We start from the raw sequence: 24,541 nt of genomic DNA on the forward strand, positions 1-24,541 counted from the left end.
TCACCATGCTGCGTGGTTAGCATCCAAATTTGAACTTCAGTGGGATTGCCCTTCCTTTCAGGAAGGCCTAGTACTGTAATGCTCTGTAGTTAATGCTAAAATGCTGTGTAAGATACCTGCAAATGAAAACAATTTCTGTAGATATATTTTGCAATTCTGAGTTCAACTCTGCATATCCTATGGAACAGCGAGCATTTATCAATAAATGTCTTACAGCCTTGGCAGAATTGCAAACAGAAAATATCCACCCCCCAATAGGAAACTGAATAAATTATAAGCTTGAATATACCTAAAAGAAATTGCTAATAATATAATAATAATAAGACTAATTTAATAGGTAACTGGCTAAAATAAAGTGGCTTAGGTAAAATTCTTAAAAATAAAACAACAGTGAAGAATACCACAAAGCAACTAAAATAATCCAGTCAAACAATTCAGAAGTTCTTAACAGGGCAACATCTTGTGTAGGATTTTAAGATTTGAGGGACTTGCTTGCTATACATGCCTTACCTAAAACAAACAGACCAAAAATAGCTATTAGTCACTGCAGTTTTGTGCAGAGGCTGACAGGTTTGGAATGAACAAATAATTATGTGGTGTTTCACATTATAATGCGGAATCACTGCTGTCCATCTGCTTGCCCATTAATCTCATTTCATGTGCAATTACCTGTAAATTGGGCATTGACTGCACTTAGTAAGTAGCTACATCCTGAGATATCTCCTGAAAAAAATACTCAGCTTTGCTACCTGCATTTGTTCATTGTGGTCTGTTTTATAAATCTACTATACGTGTAGTTTCCTTTATTTTGGTTCTGTACTACCAAACAGTTTTACTGACAGAGCATTTCATGGGTCGATGTTTTTCAACATTGGGTATGTGTAGGCCTTGCAGGTCTTCAGTGACAGATATGGAGGTAAGAAATATTATAATAAGAATGTAGAAATTTGATGTAATGATACCTGCTATTGTGCGTGGTACACTAATAGTTATTTACTGATGAGGGTGGCAGAACACAGTTTTTGAAAAGTTTTTCATTTTATAAAGCGTATGTGATCCTCATGTCAGAGAATAGCTCTTTAAAAATATATCTAGATTCATCAGATATTATATAGCTACCTGAAAGCTCATGTTGAACCTCGCTGCTATAGACAGGTGAAATCCCAAGGGAAGGGAAGGTAATATGCTCACCTTAAGCCATATTCATTATGGGCAAACATAGGCTGAAACTGCTTGAAAGAAGATCCATGGCATGATCTGGGCTATTCCTGAGTTTGTCTAGAAGCTCCATCCTCTTCCTAATTCATCTCTTAATCCCTTGTGCTGATCTTGTGGGACAGGATGAGGAAATCCATGATCCTTTAATGCAGTATCAGCACAATGGCAAACTCTTTCTTGACTAATGAAGGGGCTGCTACAATCATTTATATAATCACAGACAGGCTTCCTATGGCTTATTCCTCTGTGAACTACATCTCTAGCACCACACTTTACATCCCACAAGATGGAAAAGGATTTAGCAAAAAGTTTCATGGATACAACTACATACTGAAAAATACGAAATACGCTTTTGGCAAACAGAGATAATATTTCTGAGTATTTTTGAATATGTTATCCATTATGTTCTGGAACTGAAGGGAAGTTTTAGATAAAATACTTATATTTGCAGAACATAATATTTAAACTAACACTGAAAAATAGAGAAGATCTTGCGTTGCTGGCAACCTTGATAAAATGCATCTTAACAGTAATACTTTGGTTTAGAATATTGTACTGGAAAAAATATGGGGAACCTGAAAATTCAATTTTTCTTTCAGTGTTAAATATATGCCAGAAATTTACCTAAGCATCATCATATTTTTTATTTCCAACACCACATAGGAAATGAACCATTACTTGAATTGGAAGGATAAAATCCATCCTATCTGCATACTCCATCTTTTCTCACAAGACATAGGGCAATCAGTCCATGCACGGGCAGATTTATACTTTTGTAACAGGGATTTAGTCTGGGTATTAGGAAAAAGTTCAGGCTGGATGTTGGGAGAAGGTTCTTCACCAAGAGGTGCGTTCAAGGCACTGGGACAGATTCCCCAGGTAGGGGTCACAGCACCGAGCCTGAGGGAGTTCCAAAAGTGTTTGGACAATGCTCTCAGACATGGGGTCTGATTTTTGTATGGTCCTGTGTGGAGCCAGGAGCTGGACACAATGATCCTTGTGGGTCCCTTCCAACTCAGGATATTCTAGGATTGTAGGACTGGGGTGGTGGTGGTAGAAACATTTCACAAGTGTTTATTGAAATCAAACTAAAATATATAAATATATAAAGGGAGCTGCAGGCTGTGGCTATTGGTTGGCTGCAAGTTCTCACAATATCTCCATGAAATCTGGGTGGGGAAACTGAGATTACACATATATAAGGGGAAGATTTTGATCTCATAATTTTGTCAATACATGTCTTGTCACTAATACTACCACAACTACTAATCCCGTTACGGTGTCTCACAATTTACATGAGTATTTTTTTTAGGCACTTTTTTTCTCTCCCTAGGCAACTGTCAGGCAGGCAGTACAGAAGGCCTCTTTCCTGTGTGTGGGAGTTATTACAGCAAGCCTTGTCCCCTGCTGCTGAAACCAAGAATATCTCCCTTAAAGCAAAAGATTTATTCTTGTATTCATATCACATTTTCATTATTAAGAAAAAAATATGATTCATAAAATATTATCCTATGGCAATATGCAGACTTTAATATTAATGCCATTTTATTTAAAATAATAATCCTCTAAAATAGAAAAGATTAACTCAAGCATGAATAAATACTTGTATCTGCCTTGAAACTATATCTGTGCACTTTGTCTCTCATCTTTTGACATCCCATGAACATCTCCAAAAAGTTATGGAACATTTTCTCTTGAGCAAAAAAGCCCCTCACGGACGTGGCTGGTTGTCTTTGAGAGATGTCTAGAGGTCTTCTAATTTCTCACTCATACAGTTCGAAGCTGGCTGTATTCCATAACAGGTTTTATACAATAATTAGACAGCCACTCAAATTATTGTTACTCAGTTCTTTGGCCTCAAAAATATTCCTTATGCAAGATTCTGCCTGTTTCTGCTGACTGATAGGAAAATGTGCATTCAAATTGGTCCTGCTATGACTGACAAACATTGTGCAATTCAAGAACTGCAAGCCTTAGGTTATTCCTCGGTTCTTTTGAATCAGTGTGTACCATACTTCTGTGCTGAAATGTCCAACCCTGTATTTTTAAGCTTTCATTTATTCTTAGCAATTTTATCTCTGGAAGGCAGCATAACTGCAGCAATTGCACATCCCATTTCAGAAAAATAAAGCAACATTCATTTTACATTTTAATGGCTTACTGTTAGGTGTGGAATGAAGAAGACTGATTATGAATGAGAATGACAAACAGCAAAACCCAATTACTCACGCGTGCTAGGCTGGTTCCAGAAGGGACTTTTATAAGGGACGTACTTTCTGTAGATATGCCCAACTCTAGAGCATGGAACATCAAACATGCCACCTCCACACATCCACACCTGGAAAGGAGACACACAGCAAATGAAAGAATGACTCCTGGGGACAAATGGGGCCAAAGAAGGGCATTTGACTGATGTTATGGTTTGTTATGTAAGGGTTATGTAAAAATTATACATCATTCTGTACTGAATCCTCCTGCATTCATAGTGGTGGCCTTCTTTGCTTCCCCAATGCCTGCAATTTGATAAAAGGTTCTTTGGTACCTGGAATCTCACTTTGCAAATACAGGGTATGTTCAAAATGAAAATATAAAACATCTTTGATGTATCTATCAATGATCCTCCATGCAACACAACCAAGATACTATTTTGTCTACTGTTTAAAACTTATAGGGACAACATTTCAGAAGAAGGCCATGTATGTAAAACAAACCACCAGAAAAAGAAAGAATTTCCAAAACACCTGGCTTATGTTTTGTATTGAATAGTGAACAAAGAGCTCAACTGTAAGATGCTCTTCATTTTGTAAGAAAAAGGAAAAAAAAATAATCCATTTCTTCCAATCAAATTCACATAGAGAAAAAAGCATGCTGCTACTTTCATCATTAATACATTTGACACTGAAACAAATGTAGTCATCTCTGTCAAAATTGATGGGAGCTGCAAGTACATCACAGGCCTAAAACCCAAGCTGCATGTTGATGGGCAGCAAGTAAGGAATTCTTCACAAGGCTTCATAAAACCTAGTGTGACTATGTTTTACCAAGTGTATGTGAGAGCAAGGCTGTGTGTCACATCAGAGGAACTACAGAAATCAAGCAATAACACCTACAGGCATCATTTTCTATGCCAAACTACTGAACTCCTAGATGGTTATTAGGTGGTTTTTTATAGCACACTGACAATATTTATGACTTTCTGATTAAAAATAATAATAATTAAAAGAAAAAGCAATTGACTTTGCAAATCAGGGAAATGGAAAACAACAAAAAAACCTGTGAAAGTCCACAAGCAGAACTTTTTTTCAAAATCCTGAAACCAGTCATACATCAAGAGTTTAAAATTCACTTAGAGTGAAAGCTGATATAAACATTAGTCCCTAGTCTTGGCAAAATAGTATTCTTTGTTCTCTGCAAATATTATAACAGAATGGCTGCTACTCTATATTTCCATTAATTTCCATTTATCTGGGTGAGAACAGAGGTCCACATGCTACACATATGAAGGGATTTTATCTGTATTTGATGCATTTTGGAGCAAATGGAATGAAGTAGCTTGTGACTGAGGCTAATGCAGAACAGAACAGACAACTGAGAGTTTTATCAGTGATTTACATACAGAAAGCAATTCATCCAGAAGTTGATATACTCCCAGTTAAAGAAGCAGTTACCAGATCTCTAGAAAAAGGTATCAGAAAATATGATATGATCATGAATACTTGACATTCACTGTGAAGCCTGCAGCGAACAATGTGCATCTCTGCACTTTTTTACCATACATTTCTCATTCTGACTCTTCTGGCCTGTCTACCAGCTGGCTGTAGCAGCTGGCTTTTTCGAATCACAGGAAAATGAAATGATTGATTTCATTCATTTAAAACAATACTGAAAATGGACAAGAGTTTGGCCTCTTTTGCTGAGCTTGCCTTTGTTACAGAGGGTGTATCTGCATAGTCCTGGCTAAGTGGTTGTGAGCTTGCAACTACATTTTAGTAATCTGAACGTGCAGATGCTAAGCACTGCACTGCGGGATCACTTGGTGCTTGAGAGTGACTGAAAGCAATTGCTGAAGGTAGCAAGCTGGAATTCAGCCCCTGAGAGTGACTGTTATTCATACTGTGAGAAGAGAAAGCTGGGGTTTTTAGCACGAAGACCTGAGTTGCAAAGTGACTGAGGAAGCTACTTCTTATGGGTCATTGGGGTATTAGCCCTTGTAATTGTTTGAGGCTCTGTACCACATTGCCTGACAGGCCTGAGTACACTAGCACAAACAAGGAAGGCTTGAAACCGCCAAAGACAGCTGAAGATCCTGTCCTGTGGGACCACAGAACACCTTGCACAGCTGAAAGCTGCTCAGGACCTTTCCCTTGCCCAGCACGGAGTTAGCTCTTCACTAAGGCACAGGAGTGCTCTGTAGGTGCTTCTGGTGCTTGCTAGCATGTCAGATGAGCAGGCACATTTTGCAGGTAAGTGGCACCAAGCGATAAAGGCAGCTGCACTGCCAAATGGAAGCACACACGGTGATGGAATCAAGAGTATTTTAACTCCTATTTCTGTTGTGAGCATATCTCATCAGGTCCCTGAGTGAGCCCAGTCCTTCTCAGGGAGTAAATTTACCGATGGGTTAGAAATGGAGACCCAGATGAATGCTCTGCCTCTGTGCCAAAATAGCTCATTACAGTCCAGAGTGGTCTTGCTATGCCACGCTGACTTGATCATTTTTTTCTCAAAACCGTTTTGTAAAGTTTGCTTCTTAAATGAAAACCTGAAATCCTGTTAACATTTGGAGATAGAATCATAGAATATCCTTTTCATGTAATCCCGTGACACCTAATTCTCATTCATAAACTTATTAAAAATTATAAAAATGAGAATGTTAAAATCAGGTGGGTAAATGGTGTAAAAAAATATTATTCACCTTTCTGCGAATACTCTGTATGTTACATCATTTGGTACCTTTTCAGTGGATACCTCTGTGGCTGTCTTCAAATAACCCAGTGCACAGATGAAAGTGCAGACATATATCTACTGTTTGTTGTTGTTTTTTAAATTGAAGTGTTATTTCAAAGACTAGACAAGATATTGAAGTCATTAAGCAATGTTTCTTACCTACTGAAGCTATGAGTGGACAGTATAGAAGTTTGACTCAGAGGAGGATCAGCAACAGAACAAATTTAAAAGACAAGAAAGCATATATATATAGGGCAGTATTACTTTAACTCAGACAACAAGAGCTGAAGTAGACATATACTGCATTTTCTCTAATGCAGTTGAATATCTGGAAAAAAAAAAGAAAAGAAAAAGAAAAGAAAAATGAAAGGAGAAAAGGAGTTAGGAAAACAACCTGTCAGGTATACTGAGGCAATAACAAGTGGGAGGAAATAACACTTTGTGTTAGGTTTAAATTTGATAGATATAAAACTTGAAAATGCTGTGCTGCACCTGAGGTGCACTGTGTAGGGTAATTGAAATGAATCTCGAGCTGCCTTGAAGGACATTTAGCAGCTGTTCCTGTTTATCTTTTAGCTGCACAACGGTTTTAAAGGCATTTTTAATATTTTCCTGGGAAGATCAATTCTGGCAACCTTGTCTTTAAAATGTGCATTTTTATGTCACCTGCACTAAATGCAAGAAATCGGAGAATGGCTTCTGTGTTAAATATTGCAGATCTCTAGTGTACCATGAAAAGAATTCAGGTGGTGTGGGACATTTGGCAAAATGGTATCACAACACTGATGCCTCTGTTTATCTAAGATGCAAACAATGAAACTCTCAAGATTGCTAATGCCTCCTTCTTACAAAGCAATGAATCTGGTCCACAGCTGAGGTATAAAATACAAAGATGAAACTAAAACAATGCAATTTCAGTTTGGAAAGATCAAAAGAAGAGTAGTTTATGTGTCAGCTATGTACTATATCACAATTTATCTTTATATAGCTCCTTCCAAGTGAATGTTGCAAAACACTTTATAGGGATGGTTGAAAGCAAAAGGCAAGCATTAACACAAGCTTTAAAATAGATTAAGCTGTGGTTTTGTGGCTTTGTTCCTGACTGCAGCTTAGATATCACAGATGCATTTTCTGGCTCTGCTGTACATCTCTTCTGGGATTTAGGGTGAATCACCCTCTTTTATATCACTTCGTCTTTAAAACTAAATGTTGCTTGCTCTTTCTATCTCGTCGCCTTAATTGTCTAGCTTGTGAGTGATCCAGCCAGGGATTATCTGTAAAATGTAAATACCAGTGCACACAAGAATGAGACTCCAACCCTGTTGGAGTAATCATAATTACTGCAGTAAGAGAGTCATGATTTTTGAGCAGTGGAGGATATGTTGCTGGAGAACAGGAACATAAACATACAGCAAATTAAGTAAAAGATTGAGGAGGGCTGAATGGATTTTGGATCAGTCTTCAAAACTAATTGAGAAAACATACTGCAGCTGAGAGTCAGTAACAGACAGACAATAAGAGACACTGGAAATGAAAGAAAAAAAAAAAACAACAACACAAAAACGTAAACTGTGGAAAAGGAATATAAAGTATGTCATGCAAAGCTGTCAGTTGGTGCTCTGTGCATTGACAAGAAAGAGAGACTACAAACAGGAGAAACGTACTATCACAATGGGGCTGAAAAAGTCATAGAAAATATAACACAAAAACATATGGAATTTTGCAGATACGCTTCCTGAATGTAAGCCAAGAACAGATCTGGCAGTGGTAGAAAATGAAAAGGAAGAATATTTTATTGTAAACTTTTCCATGTAATTGAGAATGCCCAGTTAAATGCAAAAATAATAAAAAAAGAATAAAAACAGGAACAATGACTTCAAATGTGCAGTCAGCAAGGTCCGAGAACAGCAAAAGCCATTTACTCATGATTTAGTGGAATTTCATGCCAATGACATTAAAACAGTACTGTGTAAACTGGAAATCAATAACTGGATACTTCAACAGAACCCAAAAGCAGTTCCCAAATACTGAGCATCTGTACTTCTGTATAGTCTACAACTGCATTGACAAGTGGTAATGCTCCCCTACTCCTATCTCCCCCAAGACTGCCAGCAGTGGAAGGAATTAACAATGAAGACAATAAATAAGGGTTAATGAACTTGGAAGTGTGTCAAAAACAGGGATGGAGAGAACCTGGAAGATCTGTCAGATAAGGATAAGAATAAAAAAAAAAATAGATATAGGTGACTATCTTCAAAGAGGCTGGAGATATTAGCATGATCATTTTTGTTAAGGTACAGTATATGTCCATGACTAATGAATGTTCAGAGTAAAGGATCGTCAGCAAACACAGGAAATGACTATCTTTTGCAACTCTATATATTTTGGAAATTACTACATAAACTGTGTCTTTCTAGCAGATTAAATTTAGGATTTCCTATACAGTGGCTTCCCTGGTTTGATGAGAAAGGAAGCTATAATCAGGTCAGTTCCAGCACTTGGACAGTTCGCAAGTTTAGCACAGGCTGAACAGTATCGTCAAGCAAGATATCTAACATCCTTTTTAATTAAAAAATTGATCCTGAGGTTATGCTGTCAAAAAATTAAAATGCTACACGTTATTTCTTATGTAAAAATTAATCTAAGAAACCCATTAATGAAGAGGACTCATTTTGGTACACAGGTTGCAACTGCCTTAATGTGTGTCCTCAAATGTGTGTCCAAGTGCTCTGATTTGAAAACTACAGTTCATCAACACAGCACTCCATGTAACGAGTGCTGCTGTCCTCTGCTGCAATGTTACCAATCAAGAACATGAGAGAGGTATGCTGTTTTTTGTAGTCACGGAAATAAATGTCAAGCAAATTTAAAAAGCTGCCTTTTTTTTTTTTTTTTTTTTTTTTTAACAAACAAACAAAAAACAAAACAAACAAAAAAAACAACTTGTAACAATTTGTCCCTCTGTCTTCCTAACAACTCAGCAGCTGGAATAGAAATGTGCCTGAAGTCTGAGGAAATTTCCTGCTATGGCACAATTCCAAACATCACCGAAGCATTATAAAGCTTCCTGTATTTTAGAGAAACATTCAATTACTCTGCAGTAAAACTGGTTTAAGTGCAGATTCAGGCTCTTTTTTCCCCCTAGAATACCCCTCATCCTCCCCAAAAACATACTAACAGATTTTTTCTCACACTACCCACCCCCTGTCCCCATGTAATGAGATAATGCAAACTCCCCCACAGAAAAATACTTTGGGTTAGGAGTATGCTCTGCACTGAAGCCTGGTGCCTGTCACCCCAGGTCACATCTAGTGAAACAGCCAGTAAGAAACATCAAAATTGACGCTTACCCTCCAATCTTCCCAGCCTGACTACTCTTCCTAAATCTGTTTCAACTTTTTTTGTGTGTCTGAAACTGCTGCCTGACTCCCCAGACAACCAATTCTCCTGTTATAATCGTATTATATAGTTTTTAAAATCAGTACTCAAACTCTTCCTTAGCATCTTGAACTCATAAAGCAGCATGGCTTAGCTGTTATTAGTGATTCCTTTGAGCTTGCATGATGACCCTGTACACCAGCCTTTAATTCACTGTGTGTCTGGGGTATGCAAAATGCAGTAGAAGATTAAAGTGAGCACAGCACAGCAGAGCAGGTGATACTAAGTTCACAATGCAGAAGCTGATGAAGCTTTATGTCAGAGGACATCAGGCAAACTATTTTCTTGACTTCTGAGACTAGCAAAGATCTAGCCATCATACTTTTTTGAAAGATCCAATTTCTCTGTTTTCTTTAAGCCCATGCTCTGTACTCACAAGGCTTCCTACCTGCCTTGTAGCCCACACTCCTCTAATTTGAGTTGTGTGGATGACTGTTGATAACTGTGATTCAATAATGCAGACGTCTTTGGTTGAGAAGATGCTTTTCCTTAATGTGATCTTGATTGTCAAGAGATACACCCTTTGGTGTGTGAACGTTTCTGCAGAAATTTCATTCCACCATTTAGGATATTTTTCTCCAAATAAAATGAGGCCACAAAATATTAAACATGCACTGTTTCTTTTACGTGATTCTGTGCTTGGAAACAGTGACATTGGGCACATAAGCCTGATACTTGAGATACACATTTGCCCACAAGATCTTCCTTAACATATACTGTAAGCTTCCCTCAAGCACTCAAATCATTAAAGTAAACAGGAGCACTAATTAAAGACATGTACCACAGCTTGTCTACTTTATAGTATCTGGATCTACTGTTACAATGTTAAGCAGAGAGGTTACAGTAGGTTGTTTTATCCATGAAGTGGAGTTTAAAATTCATAACTGAGTAGAAGAACAAAAACGATCCATGAACACTCCTCACTCCAGCTAACGGACACAGGGCAATCCGTTCGAGGTGAACAAGACACTATTCCTTCTCAGAGTGTCTGTGACGGCTCTCACTTTGGCATGCAGTCTCATAACTTACATCCACTGTATTCTGGAATTAACACAAAAATCACAAGTCAACCATGGAAAGATCATGTCATTGGTATGGTATCCGATTTATAGTAGCTGGAATCGCTTTATTTATACTCTATATAGCAGCGTTCATGCAAATGAATCTCAAAGTTAAAAACATAGGTTATATACGAAGAACATAAAAGGAAGAACATGTCTGTCACTTAGTTTAAAGACCAATCTGAACTAGTCATGTAACACGAACTTTCTATCCCCTGTTATGGGACATTTCAAATTGGCTTCTTTTTGCAGCTTCTTAATGGAAAAAGAAGTCATATTTTTACAAAATACTCTGAGGTGTAATTGAATTGAAGAAAATGAGCGGAGAACAGTCACGTATCTGGTAGTTACAGATGTTCTGGAGAGTGTTCTTAGAGGCAGCATGCTCCAATAGTCATTTGCCAAGTAAAATAACATTAACACACGATATGGCATCAACACAGGGTACCCCAAAACCACAGATAATCTTAGGGCAGATGTCATTTCCTACCCACTCAAGCTGGGTGTTGCACACATTGGTCATCTGTTATTTTCATTGACTCTGTAAATAACAGAGAGATAGCAAGTCCACCAGTGTCTCAAGTTTTGTGAATAAAAACGGTAAATTAAACTGACTAACTTGCTCTCATTTATAAAAAAGTTTTAAGATGACCAAATCTGTAGCTCTCAGTGTAGAAACTGTTGAACCAGAAACCTTTCCCAGATGACATGGGTAATTCTGGTATAACAAAAGAAGTCTGTTTGGTTTCTCCGTCCTGCCTCCCATGATTTCTTCTCCTGTTTTGTGTGATTCCAAACAAAACAACAGTGTTTTTTCTGTAACTCATATCTGTTAAATTCTTCTAACAGAAAGCTGTTTCTATTGGCAATTCTTTTTATAGGAGATTTTTTTTTTCCTCCTCCTTCTTCTTTTTAATACTAACTAAGAAAGGACAAGGGACCCTAAGGTTAGTATACACTAATGAGATGAATCAGGAGATATCAGGAGATATGACTGAAATGAGACCCAGTGTGACCAGCTGCCTCCAAAAAAAAAAAAAAAAGAAATCTATCACTTGAGCAAAACACATTGGGGCAATCTAGCAATCTAGTATCTCAATTTCTAGTGCTGTTACCATGGTTTCTATACAAAGACTGGACTGCATTACAATTAATTCTTTGTGATGACAAAGTAAAAGGAATATTTGAAATAGGATAATAAAATCTTAGGTGACCTGCCAGAGACTGTTTTTACAGCTACAAGTGACTACTTACATTTGACTCTGAAACAACTTATATGGATAGAACGTCAATCTATATATTCAAAACATGTTTTCCATCTGCTGGGTTTCCCTTTGCCTTCCAATTTTGCTTTGCTAGTGGCGTAAAAATGATTTAGAGAAAGATGACAGTAGTGCAGTTAATACAAACCATTTTTCTGTTCTTGATAACTCCCATAAGACAGTCTAGCAGCTCAGTGTAGGGTCATGCTGTACATTTATTCCACAGAATGGCCACAGCTCTATTGTTTTACATCACTGTTGAAACTCAGATGCAGCAAGATGTACAATATTAGTCATGGCTGACATACTAAATTTATTTGCTGAGCTTTCCAGTGTAGGAGTTTGGAAGTAGGTTGGAAAAGATCCTGAAGCTAAATGTGAATTCTGATTACAGATCCAAGCCTTATCCAAACATGTCTGACTCATTTAATAATTTTCATGAAATTCTATCAGCTAATTGAAAACCTGTGCATACAAAGTCCATAAGGTAAAGTTCTTAATTCCATGGGTATACTGGAGCATAATAAACTGAATTTTCAAAATTAGATATATTAGTCTATATCAAACTAATGCAAATACCTGCTTTACATGTGGAAAGTAATAAGACTTTCAACTCAGCATGTCAAAGTCAAGTAACTGATTTGAATACACATGTCCACACAGAGGATATACCATGGATGGTGGTTCATAACCTGGGCACTCGAAAACTCCCCGTCATTACAATTATCCAAATCGAATTAAAAATCATTGATTTTGATAATCTGGCCTGTAGGTAATAACTCATAGCAGTTGAGCTGGTCTAGTGATTCATTGCTACTGAAGAGAATCCTCTTTCCTATGAGTTTCTACTTTCATTTCCATCCATTCCCATGAGCTGACCCTATGGGAGCCTACTCCCAGCATGGTAGGGTTCAGTAAATGTGTCTGATTGAATGGAGAAGACTTGACACAAAGGACAAGGTAAAACTTTATTCTTTGATGGTGGTAAGCTACCAGAAAATTGGAGAAAATTCCACTAAACTGCACTCAGTGATTTTATATGGCTTATGGAGGCTATGTTGATGACATAATTCTGTTTTAAATTAGTGGAAATTCGTAAAGAAAAATAATTCAAACTGTACTAAATTAATTCTAGTTAAAACCCTAAACCTAGAGTTAGTTACAGCATCATGATCACAAAGCATATCAGAAATCAAAATCCACAGGCATAAAACCAAACAAGTAAGTATTATATAAGATGACTCGATGACTTACCTTAAAAGAGATTTCATACTGCTCTCCTCCCCATATTTCTAATCCTGGATCATAGCCTCCCAGCTCCCAAAACCATTTTCGGTTAACAGCAAATAGACCTCCAGCCATCACAGGAGACCTGAAGAATAAGTAAAACAAACTGTAAATAACAGGAACCACCCTGCTGTGCCTGAAAAAATGGAAAAGACTGGCATTGTATATTGACAAACAATAATGAAGATTGTGCACGCGTGTGTGTGTACAAGTGAATGTAGGTGCATTCACAGTTATCTTTCTTGTAAACTACATTTACCTTTATTGACTCTAAACTGGACTCCAGCTGAGAAACAGGCAATGTGATATAAGTAGATAGATATAGGGCATGGTAGACAGTTATGTGCAAATTCTCCCTTTTAAAACCAAATTCTGTTCATTGTTAAGTAAACCTACATAACAGTGAAAGAAAGGGACTCTGGAAACCTGCAAAAGTGTTTAATGTGATCCCTGTGTTCCATGTGAAGCAACTCACATTTGAAAGAGTTTTGAAAGTGAACAAAACTTCTCAATTCAATTCAGTTTCACAGATGCTGGCTAGAGAAAAGCAACAGTAGATGGTCACAGAGCAGCTGCTGGGAGTTGAATACCTGCTTTTCTACAGGAGCATTTAAAACTCCTCAACTTGGTCTCACAGTGGTGATTTACCTCATAGGCAAATCATTCAGTGTTTCCTGTGTTTTCATTTATTCCATGAATAAACATGCGGAATTCAATTGAATTGCTTTAATTCGCCCCTTTCCACAGATAATATAGGAAACAAACAAGTGGGATACATAAGATTATAGGATGTTCATGAAAAGTGCATTTTAAATTTATAAGCATGATTTTTTATACTGGAAACTTTTTTTTTTTTTTTTTTTTTAACTACCAAGACAACGATGCTTCTAATGAAGTAAGTACATTGACAGCTCTCGGGAGTTCAATGTTGCTCAATGATTCCTTGATGTTGTAGTGGAAGGGTTCTATGCTGAACAGGTAGAAGATAACGAGCTGTAGAGAGGTCAATCCAACTGCTCAATCAGTTTTGGGTCAACATTTGCCTTATAAATTCAGAGCAACAGGCAAAAAGGAACACATTTCTGTTAATGTCTGGTCAGTAAGAGGAAAGATGCTGGTAGTACTTCCTAATCAGAGAATAGACATAAAAACAGATAGTATGCTATGTGTTTTGTAACACTGCAGCCCCTCTGGGAAAATCATCCCACCTGGGGGAACTTTTGATTTGAATTAATATAGGTTGATTGTTTGTGGCTATGGAAGCAGATGGTTCCATTCCTGAGAACTGACTGGCAAATGAAAACTTCATTCTTTGCCACTGATTTAGGATTTGGTAGTGAACTAGGACTGATAAGTATTGCAGTAAGCTAGAAGTTTATAAACTGGGCATCAAGTTAATGGAATAATGTTCTGCCATATTTTTTCTTACTTACCACTTTTTATAATGCTATCTTCTATCCAAGACAAAACAGCAAACAGCTGTGTGGCCTCTACCACCATTAGAATCGCAGAGAAGGAATGTCAGAAAATGATCCTCTCAACTGCATTCATAGTAATGAAATACATTACAGGTATTTTCACTTCTAGTAGGTAATCTGAAATATATGTATATATATAAAGAAAACATAACTTACATTTTATATTAAGCTATCAATTTTCACAACTAGGGAGCTCTGTTTTTAACAGACTAATTCTGTTTTCCTTTAGAGATTATATTTCTAAAAGTACATAGTAGCTTTGTGAAACAAAGCTCCAATATTCTAAATGGCAAGGCCATGCTCTGCAACATAGACTGCGTGTTAATACGTTTCACTTTTATTGACATTTCATACCTCAAATATTGACTGTTCTTTCCACATATGAATAAATTCAATGGACTTTTTATTAGAAACCTTCCCCTGGGGATTCTGGCTACTACAATACATTTTCCATTCCTACCGATGTAAAACTAATTACAACATGCCCTTTGTGACTTCAGGTTCTAAATAATCAAAACACAATGTCCTTTTATAAAGATGGACTTGCATGGAAAATACTAAAACCTAAATCTTAACTGGCAGAAGAAATGAAGTCCTAGAAATCACTGGGGAAGCACAGGTTTTCTCTAATTCTCTTCAGTACTTTATCTTCCTTGAGCATTTCTCTTGACACAGTGAAGAGCCTATGGAAATGGCAATCCCCTCAGGTGAATCAGATAGCAAATGAAAAAAATCAGACTTCGAATTGCAAGATAATTGACAGGTACATTAAAAGTAATCTGTACATTTTCCAGAGATAGTACTGAGTAAAGAAACCCCTTGTTATTTAGATGAACATTCATAAAAGTTCAGAACATTTATTACAATTAGAAAAACTAACAAACAAGGGACTGGAACAGCGAATTCATATTTCTATCATTTACTTAAAAAAAAAAAAAAAAAAAAAAAAAGGTTTCATATGATGTTGCTGTAGTCATTCTTATTCCACAGCATGTTCTGACATTTGTAGCTTTGCAGAAAAAGTAATGGGGAGGACAAAACAAGATAGCTTTCTAGTTATCGGAAAGAGATGAACAATAAGTTGTGTGGACCTGACCACTTGGCACAGAATATGTATTCCACGGCATGCCACAAGCAGCTACAGCTGAACAGGGCTTAAATTGTCTCCAAAATATGAAGACAAGAGTCCAGTCCTACAATCTCAGCTGATATTAAAAGTCCTTTTGTAGTCAATAGGATTAGTCACACAGACAAGAATTTCACAGAGCCCAAAAGAGAAGAATTAATGTCTTGTTTAATGGCTTCTATATAGAAACATCAAGTACAAAGCTATGTTTGTAGAAGACATTTTTTTTTTTCATGAAACATCCTACTCAGACACTTAAATAATCATACTTGAGCTACTGTAACATAATATTATGTGAGTAATTATAGTGGGAAGCTGTAAAAAACTTCTAGTCAAAGACTTCAAAGGACAAAGACTCCTAAACATCAGAAAAGCTGGAAAGGCTAAGGTTGCTAAACTTAAAAATAGTTATAAAAACCTTCCACATGAGAAGTACTACACAGACTCACTGTACCTGGAAGAACAATACTGCTGGTAAGTCAACTGATTCAAAAATTGCCCAAGAGACCTCCTTTTTCCCAGCACAGACTGGTGTGCTGAGACAAAAATGGAGTGTGATTTAGTGACAGTGAGAAAAAAAAGTTGTTTTTTGTTTTTTTTTTTTGAAAAAAAAAAATACACTGCACTGAGAAAAAGGCAGGTAAATGCTTAACAAGAAAAAGAGCTTACAGATTTAAAAAAATGTGCTTAAAGAAGTGTAGCAGTAGATTAACCAGTGAACAATTTTCTGACTTCTCATAATTTACATGCAGAGGAAGAAAAGAGATAATCTATGAATTTTCAAAGTCAGAGAACCTCAACCTGCTGGCCATGTTGCTTTTGATGCAGCCCAGGAGGAGTGTGCCCCTCCACCTTAGTGATACCACTGGAAGGCATCTCAGAAGAGTGAATACATTCAAATACGTTGTTCCAGAGAGCTGGTGCTCTCTGCAGTGATTCTTGATAGTGCACCAAAGCTTCGTCATGCAAACAGCAGAAGCTGATTCTAATCCTATATAATAAAAGTTTTGAACAAAAGTAAACATTAAAATCTATGCATGTTTAAAGTAAGAGACAGAGATTTGGACACTAATATGAAATGATGTGGCTGCAGAAATAAAACAAACTGAAATGAAGAAGATGAGTTGACCTAGGCTAGGAAGTGATAGATACAGTATGAGCTTATAGGCTGCTCCAAAAGACAAACTGAAGGACAATTTCTGTATGGTGCATGGAAAAAGATAATGTAATTGGGATGAATGTGGATCAGACTGACATCACTGAATGTTTCAAGTAAATTAAAAAGAGGTATCATGTATATTTAACTGTTTAAACAAATATGTTGAAATTAGTTTAAAATACACCTTTTTTTTTTTTACACTGAATATTTCTGTAATGCACTATATCCTTTTATCTTACTAACATCCATTCTAACAACATGATTATGAAACAACTTTGCCCCTTATTTGATGAATTTGTGCCCCAGTCTCTAACAAATGCTCAAATAGCTTTTGCAAACCACTGCATCCCTGATGCCCACATCCTATCTTCTTAGTTTGTAGGAACAGTATCTTAAAATACATGACAGATCAACTGTGTAAAGAAATGGTCTGTCTTTAAGTTGACTTGCTCCCCATAAATAGTGCCCCTACACCACAGCAGTTCAATAATTGTACATTCAAAACCCTCATCAAAGTACACTGTAACTTACCAGCTGTTTTTTTCTTGTTATGTAACTGTGAAGTTCTGAGTATTTATAATAGGATACCACAGCAATTCTCACAAAGAAAACTGAAGGCAGCATTTGTACCGCTGTATTCAACTGTGCAGACTCCTATACATCCAGCTCGTTTCAGTAATCTGCATTCTCTAATTAAGCTGTTGTATAAACTTATCACTCCTAATCAGTTTGAATATTCTTGTGTTATTTTTTGTTCCTCTCTATCTTTCTAATGAGTGGTTTGCAAAATCCATCATGTGCTGACAGATTTCATACAGATCCACATTGTACCTACAACGAACATCTACATATATATATATATGCATGATTAATACATTTCTTTCACTGGCATCCCGTAAACTATTCTATAGGTGATGATTCATTTGTGAGATAGGTGTCCTTTAACAGGCGTAGAACAAAGTTTTCACCCGTTTACTTCTTTGCCACCTCCACATGGTCCTGGGCAACCTGCTGTAGGTTCTGCTTGTGCACATGGGTTGGACCACATGACCTCCAGAAGTCCCTTCCAACCTTAACCATTGTGTGATTCCAGGAAGGCACTATTATACAAGATAGAGATCAAGGCTAATTTACCAGACTCATACTTTCATAGCCTGCATCCCCCCAAGATCAACAGCCTTTCTACTAAAATTGCAGGAAGGCCTCATTCTAATGCCAAATGCAGCAAATTTCCCATGACTGAGAGCTGTAAAAGAGTTGATAAAAATTTGCATTCTCACATAGCACTTATGAAAGTGCTGCAGAGTCATCAAGCAGTTTCATTACAGGTAACCTTTGTAAGTGGCATTATAGCCACATCATTCACTTTAATTTTAAATGTACAAATGATGCTTTGGTATTTAAGCAAACATTTTACTTAGCACATTGTTAAACTTCATTGAAAAATCATATTGTAAAAGAGTGATGAACCCTTATATGGGTAATGATGCTGAAGCCCATTTAGCCTTCCCTCCCATATTCGGAAAATTAATGAAGCTATGGAAGAGGTGGGACAGTTGGGTAGAGATGGAAGACTGAAGAGAAGACTTCCTTCTCTCATAATTACCTCTCATAATCCAAGAGAAATCTATCTGTATTATTGCTAGAGGAGATCTACAGTAATCAAACTAAGGAGGTCGGTCAGCAGATACTATCACAAAAGGAAAATGAATTGTTCTGGAAATGTCCTCCTGGCAAAAGTGTTCAGGAGGATAAAACTGAGGAGCAAAGGCACAGTGGGAATACTGTGCTTCAAGTTGGACTAGAGACATGAGTCCGAAACACCTGAATCCTGTAAGACTGCTTGTAAGGTGAGCTGAAAGCACACTACTGCTGAGCCACGTTCATGGCATGAGGGGGCAGGGATATCAGACATGTGCAGCTCAATTGCTGCCCTAAAACCCTCCAGCCTATTAGTAGGAAATGAGTAAGAAATGCTAGAAAAAAAATCCTCCAAAATTTGATGCAACTTTCAGTTTACAGTACAGAGGCAAAATAGTACCAAATATCTCTAAAATATGAACTTCTTTTTTTTTTTTTTTTAAGAAAAGACCTTCTGGCTTTTAGTAAGGTTTAGCTAGCAGCATGTCTAAAAATAAAAATAAAAAAAAAAAGGTTACTTTTTTAAAGGATATACTTTTTCTCAACAAGTCAGGAAAAAAAGACACACTACATTAGACTCTGCATTCAAAGTTAACTGAAGGTCGAAGTTCAAACAGATAAGTAATATTTTGCACAGCCTAAGAATTTTGCAAGTATGGGAAGTCACCCTGTTTCTGGTTCTTGTAAAAATACAATTATTTTGATTGTGAAGGCCTGTGCCATTCAGCTGAAGGCACAATGAACCTCCTACTATCATCTTTTTTCCCTCTGGGTTATTATGAAATGTGAGGCTGACATTTTAAGGCAATGCCACTATTCTAAATTGAGTGTACATCTTACTTTTAAACAGGAAAAATCTGCTCAAGCTAACAAGGAAATCTGTGTCTATGGAAAGTAACACTCAGGTAAATTGACATCTCATTTGAGATTAAACTTCTATGTTCAAATAAGGAACAAGGCCAGCAGCGTATCTGTAGGTCATCTCTCTTGGTTGCACAGCAACTCCATCACTGCCTCCCAAGTACTACAGAATAACAACAGTTCATTAAATTCCAACACTACCTTCAAGGATGTTCTCTCAGAATATATGGGGGCAGCAGCTCAACAGAATTACTATCCAATTACAATGCTATCTTCTTCTCTTTAGATGTAGAGGTATAAACCAAAGAGGTATCTTCCTTTTCCAGGACTTCCTTTTGCTTTATTTATTTACATAACCCAGTACAGCATCATAAGTAAAATTTAAACTTGGGGAAATTTTTATTAAAATTTGATGATAAATGATTCTTCTTAAAACGTATTTACTGGGACCAATAGTTTTTTTGATATATATATATATATATATATTAAACTTCCTTAATAGCCCTTTAATTCAAACCTTGTTCTCCCAACAGAGATAAATAGATAAATAATAACAAATCTCACTGGTTATCAGCCTGCTGTTAGATGATACAGATGATTTAAGCTATTCTGATTACTGTAACTCTATGACTGATTTCTGTAACTCTAAAGCATTCTGTACTTATTCCTGATTAAAGACTTACAGGCATCACAGCCCAGAAAGCCAGCTTTTGCACACAATGGGTAACAGTGACTTCATGCCCAGAGATTACGAGCTGCTCCAGTGCATTTTTTCCCTGCACTGCTCACAGCTTGCAGCAGAACTGCACCAGCAGACCAGAACAGCTGCACCATCCCATGCTCCGGCAGCACTGCTCACCATAGCATCTGCTGAACAGGCAGAACCATGCCTACCAGGCCTGTGGCATCTCCTATGCCATAAGTACTCCACGGGGGCTGGTAAAACAGCTGCTTGGTCTTTTTATGGTTGGCAGGTGAGAAAAAGAGGTCATTCTGTTGACTGTACTGGATGGCACTGTATAGCATTGTATGCATATTTGCAACAGTTGGAAAACTTTGAAAAAGACAAAAAAGGCCATCAAGCTAAAGTCACTGTCATAAATTTCAAACTATATAGGAAACATTTTTTTTTTTTTCTCCTGTCTCTGCTGCAATATTTCAGGCTGAAATTTTATTTCTGTGACAGAGAATGCTTCAGCTGGGCAAATGCATAGTTACTATTAAAGCACTGCAAGGAAGTGGCAACACTGGTTTGGTTACATTGGGTTTCCTTTTTGGTCACCTCACCGCTTCCACACCAAATCAGACCAAATAACTAGTGAAGGCCATTTCCAGAACATTTTTGAGTTGCAAAAACTTTAAGTGGAAACACAGTTACAATAACCTTCTCCTGAGTCTTTAGCAAGATACTACTTTTAAGATACTACTGCCTAGCACACTGATGGAATCTGCTTTTCTTCAGGGTCCTGCAAACTGTGCATAGTGATCCTGATTCAAGCAGACAGAGCACTCACACTTTGCTAAGCAAATGAGACACACAGTTAATGATAGGGCCTGTGATCTGCCATGGAGCAGAGGATGTGAATGAATATTATTCCTTTGATCAGTCCTTCAGAAGTACTGTCAGCAAGTGCCCCTGCTTTGCCCTCGTGCACACATGCTGCTTCAAACTCAGGCAGGAATTGGGGACAAATGGTAATTTTAATATTTCATTTATTTCTGTCTTTAGGGGTTAACGCAGAAGCCTGAAATCACTGCATAGTGACAGGGAGGAAGACTGGAACCTATGTAGCTTCACACTATTGCTACAAAAAGCAGGTCACCCATTTGCCATTGGTCAACAATTTCATGAACGTTATCATGCTATGAGAAGGCATCAGGAACAATGATGACCAAAAAAAAAATGCCTGAAGAGGCAAACATAGCCGAAGATATTCTGATATCCTAGAAATTTGCTTCTAACTGCATCCTTGCTATTTATTAAAACTCTATAATTTGGTACATTATCCTACTATAGAGGGGAATGGGGAGGTAGGCACTTAACTATAATGAAGTTAGATTTCCCCTTGTCTGCACAAGAGGCACAACAATATTTTCTTGTAAAAACTATGAAACAGTGAAAACAGTTTTTCAAAAATAGAACTGACAGAAAAACACTGGAAACCATTTCACAGTAAGGGAGTAAGGAGCTGAAAGCTGATGATGTTGAGTACTTCATTGTCCCATGACAGCATCTGCTTTTAATTTGATGTTGTTGTAAAGATGGGCAGGCAGAGCTGTGGAAACCCAGGGAAATGAACCTTCCTGTTTTATTATCATAATAAATCACATTAAAAAAAATCTCCATTTGATAATAAAAATAAAATGGAAGTCTGGTCTAGGGATAGCTCTCCACATTTGCATAAGCTCATTCACTCTGTACTAAAAGTGCATGGAAATGTGCCTTAGCAATAATGACATAGATAGAGAGAATATCTACAATGTGATCTAAGGGAGATTAATATTTTTGGGCTTTGAAATAGCAAGACTGTCAGGAATTGCAGAAGATACCCAATAGCTTATTTTATTTCCTCACAAAGAGTGATATTTAGTGTTCTGCTTTCAGAATTTGGATGCAAACTGGTTGTTTAGAAAAATAATGTTATAGTATAGATAGTTTTCATTAACTGTTTGTAAAATATTCTGATGGCAAGAGCTGTTGATCGCTGTTATAAATGCTCACTTCTGTTAGAAACTCTTTCAGCTATGTGAATATTTTGATATGCAGCTAAGAGGAAAAGGGTCTATCCCAGTTGAAATATCACATTTTTCCTTTCTTCTAAATATAAAAATGTGTGAAACAAGCACACTTATTACCCTATTTACTGATAAATGGTCACCTCTAGAGGTAAGCCACTAGAAATCTCTATCACTGACTACACGATTCTGCTGCCAAATAATGCCTTGCAAAGCTGGCTCTTTAGATGGTTTAAGTGTAAGCAGAATACGCTGCCAGCGAAATTATGCTGTTGTGCATGAACTTGGGACCCGACCTCGAAGGCAAATAATGACAATGGATTTTCCACAGAGCTGTGATCATTTGCACAGGCTGTAGTGCAAACATTTCTGAACCACATCAGTCTCAGAGCCGGAAACAAGAATTCCTATGTATTGTAGCAGCCCACACATAGAAAAGCACCTCCACTGGGTGGGATGACCATCCGCACCCACCCCAGCCCTCCAAGTTGCAAACTAAAATTTTCACATAGCTCGAGAGTACAAGACAAATTTCTGAGAACAGCAAGCAGAGGGGGACCTCTGAGAGTAATGCAAAGGCAGAACAATAGCAGCCCCCCAGAAGTAAAGATGCTCCATGTGGGACTGGGCACCTGGGTGACTTGCTGAGGCAGACCCCAGCAGCCTCTGCAGGCTTCTTCCCTCCTGCACCCAGAGGCTCAGGCTAGCCAGCCTCCCTTGTGTGCCTGCCACACGACAGAGCCAGCATCAAGAGGGGTCACCCCAACCTCTACCTATCTATAATGAAAGCACCACAAGAATGAACTGAAAACTGGAAATGATAGCATATAAGCACCACAAATGCATTAACTCAAATCCCAAGACTCCTGCCAATGCACACTTCCAGGAAACACTATTCTTCTGCGTTTATCTAGATTAATAGCATACAGATAAAATAAATGATGCTATTATTTTAAGAAACAACTGAAGAGTCAGAAAAAATTTGGGGCAATCAGCCATTCTGACTCATTTCCAAAAATCTGCTAGTGAAAGCCATATCATTTCAGATTTAAATTAGAAAACACACAAAAGCCATATCAAATCCTGAACAGGCAGGAAGATAAGCTGGACAGTAATAACAACTCTTGCAACTGATCTATAAAGGCTTTATTGTCAAGACTTCACCAAAAAAAAAAAAAAAAAAAAAGGCAAATCCTTAATAACAAAATAATCAGAATAATCTATTGTTAGTAATAGCAGTTACCAGCAACAATGGATCTGTAGTTTCATCTGATCTCCTCCATCACAGTCACATTCATCACCACAGACAAATGGGCTCTATATTGTCTGAATGGTTAGCGACAGATATTCTCATTAGGTGGATGGTATTTATAGGATGGAGTTGGTAATACTGTTATTATTTTACAGACTACACAAAGAGTGCTCAGTGCTTCTAATCTAACAGATTTCTTAGCTCTGCCTGGAAGTACTTCAAATGCAAATGCAAAGAGGAGTGCATTACTTTAAGACCCTAGGTTCACACTGACTTGTTTTCACTACTCCACAGCTTCGTGGTCTGAAATAACAAAGCTGTCCTTAGAAATGTGAACTGAACCTTGGTAAAGGACCAAAGCACTGTTGTAACCCTCCCCCAGTGTCAATGTACAGACAGGCTTCACACCTCAACTCATCTGTTTTCCCTAGAGACTCAAACTGCTCAACCTGCCCAGAAACTTCTCACCATGGGACATCACTTTACCCTGCAAGCACTTACATCACTTTGGTTTGTACCTCTCAGCAACCTTTGAGATTATAGTCTGTTATTTAGTGACAATGGCCACAACCAACAGGGATTATGCTAACTAAATAAAACCTGTATCTTTTTGAAGTATGCAAGCACTCCGATTACAGGATCACATCTACTCTATCATTGCAACTTCCTTTCTTTCTGAACTCTCAACTCAAGTCCTCTGAACTCATGCCAGCTTGTTTCCCAGCCCCTGGCTGGGGAACTCCACAAGGTCTCAGGGTCCCCATCTCCCCGTGGCCAGCACAAGACCAAGGGCATGGACCTCAGCAGCAGCTTCCACTACCTCCACTTGGGGCAGTCCTTCCGTTAAGTAAAAATAGTCCCATTAAGTAAAAATATTCACCCACTACCAGCTAAACAAAAATGGGAATAATGATGCCATACACAGCTGAAATCTGAATACTTTGCTAACATACATTTTCCAACAACTTCTCTACAGCTAGCGGAAGAGAAGAGAGCTCATAGATAGGATAACAGTAATTAGGTCAGCCTGACATTTATTGTCCTATGCTTCAGAAAATATTTTTCTGAAAACTTC

General features: G+C 37.5%; 1 protein-coding gene across 1 annotated transcript in view; it reads right to left on the reverse strand.

The window, feature by feature from the left end:
* GALNTL6 (polypeptide N-acetylgalactosaminyltransferase like 6) overlaps nucleotides 1-24,541 on the reverse strand; it is a 466,324-nt gene that overhangs the window by 32,788 nt on the left and 408,995 nt on the right. Inside the window, 3 exon segments of the mRNA XM_032187262.1 lie at nucleotides 3,448-3,477; nucleotides 3,479-3,556; nucleotides 13,181-13,298. Coding sequence (XP_032043153.1) covers nucleotides 3,448-3,477; nucleotides 3,479-3,556; nucleotides 13,181-13,298 — 226 coding nt within the window.

This window comes from Aythya fuligula, chromosome 4, assembly GCF_009819795.1.
Source record: "Aythya fuligula isolate bAytFul2 chromosome 4, bAytFul2.pri, whole genome shotgun sequence".
Classification (NCBI taxonomy): domain Eukaryota; kingdom Metazoa; phylum Chordata; class Aves; order Anseriformes; family Anatidae; genus Aythya; species Aythya fuligula.